The following is a 2,166-nucleotide window of genomic DNA, read 5'->3' as shown; positions in this document are numbered from 1 at the left end:
AAAGCAGCAGCAAAAGAGAAAGCAGGGAAAGAACAAAAAGACTGCAAAGATGGCTGAAAACTTGGATGGAAAATGGTGCAAGGATTCTTCTATTCTAGTAAACAAGAAATTCGCTCTCAGTATGGCCGCTGCTTTTATGAGTGTTCCAGCACTTTATAATTCTCAAATTCTAAGTATTTTTTGCTCAGTTTGATTAAATTTATTAAAATTTATGAAGCTTTGCTTTTTTTGAAGGAATTTACTGAAATTCCTAATATTTGATATATTCTAACGGTTTTTTTCAAGTATTCGAAAATGTTCAAATTTTCAGAACTAGAAGATATAAGTTTTGGTAGCAAAATTATCTACGGATGTTAAGTAGTATTGTAATGGGATATGCAAATTATACTACTTTGTTTATCTTTCTCATTTTATTTCGTCTATGTTTTAGGGTTATAGTAGTAAAAATAATGACAATTGTATTATATGTGAGCTCTTACGCTATTATTACAAAAGTAGTAGTTAAGACTAAATAATAAACAGATAAAATAGAACTATTCAAAAAAGAAAAAACGCTATTAGGGTAGTTGAGTAAGTGACAGAAAACGAGAAATGTTATTTAAGATAAGGAATAAGATAGAGCGAGAGAGATGAAACATCACCACTTTCAGCGCAGATGTGACGATGAGGAGCGTCATACACAAGGGGATGATGGAGTGTAAATCACGAAGAGGCAGAACCCAGTATACAAGCTAAATGGAATTATCACTGTATGCGTAGAAGAAACAAAATACGAAAGAAAGGAGGAAAGATATGAAGTGAACAGATAAACTATAGGTCAGCAGACTGCAAAAAAGAATGTTACTAGAGTTGACTTTCCTCCACGTTTAACTGTAAAATGGATATATGATACTGCATATATAATGGTTGCACAAAAGCATATGTGGGTGAAAAAGCTACGCCGTTAGGAACCTCATGTTAAAAACTAGATTTTTGCGATACATCCGAATATGAACCAGTAATATTCTTAGTATATCTGACCATAATAATGATGAATTCTACTGTAATTCCCACAACAATGCATAGAGGTCAAACACGAAGAATTCTATAAAACTGTGGAATTCACAATCTGTAGCAGCAATATGTGTGGTTAAAGCTAACTACTAAAATGAAATATAGATAATTGATTAAATACAAGCTGCAGAAACCAAGAATACATCTTTCAACTCTTAGATCATAATAATATTAGTAAAATCTCTTATTTATATAAACATTGTTTTATTAACTAAACTATTTAGTGGCACAAATGACACATTTTCTTAATGTTTTTATTATTTTATAAGGTATTCAAGTTTTTCATTAGTATGGAAGTGGTATATTACAAGGTCTATGGGAAGTATTCATGCAAAAGTGAGTTGTTTATATTTTATTGTTATGGGTATTAGTTTATTTGCGTCACTATATAGCTTTCTTGGAAAAGGAGAATCCATTTCGCTAGACATTGTTGAGGATGAGTATATGCAATCCGTGTCCAAAGGTGTAAGGAATATTTGGAAAACTGAAGATTATTTGGTTGTAGCTGGAATACCTTCAATAGATAATGATGAGAGATTCAGAAGGAGGAATCTACAAAGAAAAACTTGTTGAACTTATCCTGAAGTGGCGAGGAAATCAAATAATTTTAGAGGGAAGTTGATTATTGTATATGCTCTTTCACCTCATACAAATAATGATTGTGAGCTCAGAGAAGTTGTTGAAAAAGAGGGATATTTAAACAAGGATGTTATTATTTTACCTGTTCGTGATGTGAATCCAACAACAAGTAAAAAAGTTGGAGAAGCTGGTAATTGGGGTTGGGAAGCAGAACTTAGTATGAGTAGAAAAACGTATTTGTGGTTGAAATTCGCAGTTGAAATATTTTATAAAAATAGTCCCTATATTATAAAAGCGGATGAAGAAATTTTTATGAAGGTGCCATTATACTTGCAATATCTTCAAATAATACCAAGAGATAAATTAAATATGGGAAAAGCGATGGGCCATATTGACGACATTATCTGGAGGCTGAGATGGCACGCCGTTGGGTATGCGAACACGCTTTCAAGAGATGTCGTAAAAGAAATAGCTGACTATTCGGGGATTTGTAAAATATTATCCGAAAGAATCAGCTTTAGACACTTTGAAACC

General features: G+C 32.3%; 1 pseudogene across 1 annotated transcript; it reads left to right on the top strand.

Annotated features, from left to right (window-relative positions):
- Positions 1–1,377: 1,377 nt before the first annotated feature.
- Positions 1,378–2,094, top strand: TEOVI_000636100:pseudogene (annotated as a pseudogene). Its single transcript has one exon. A coding segment is annotated over exon 1 (717 nt).
- Positions 2,095–2,166: the final 72 nt, after the last annotated feature.

Source organism: Trypanosoma equiperdum (assembly GCF_001457755.1).
Source record: "Trypanosoma equiperdum strain OVI genome assembly, contig: ctg_1586, whole genome shotgun sequence".
NCBI classification, from domain to species: Eukaryota; Euglenozoa; class Kinetoplastea; order Trypanosomatida; family Trypanosomatidae; genus Trypanosoma; species Trypanosoma equiperdum.
Note: the sequence above shows the minus strand (reverse complement) of the source record. Positions and strands in the feature narration are given on the sequence as shown.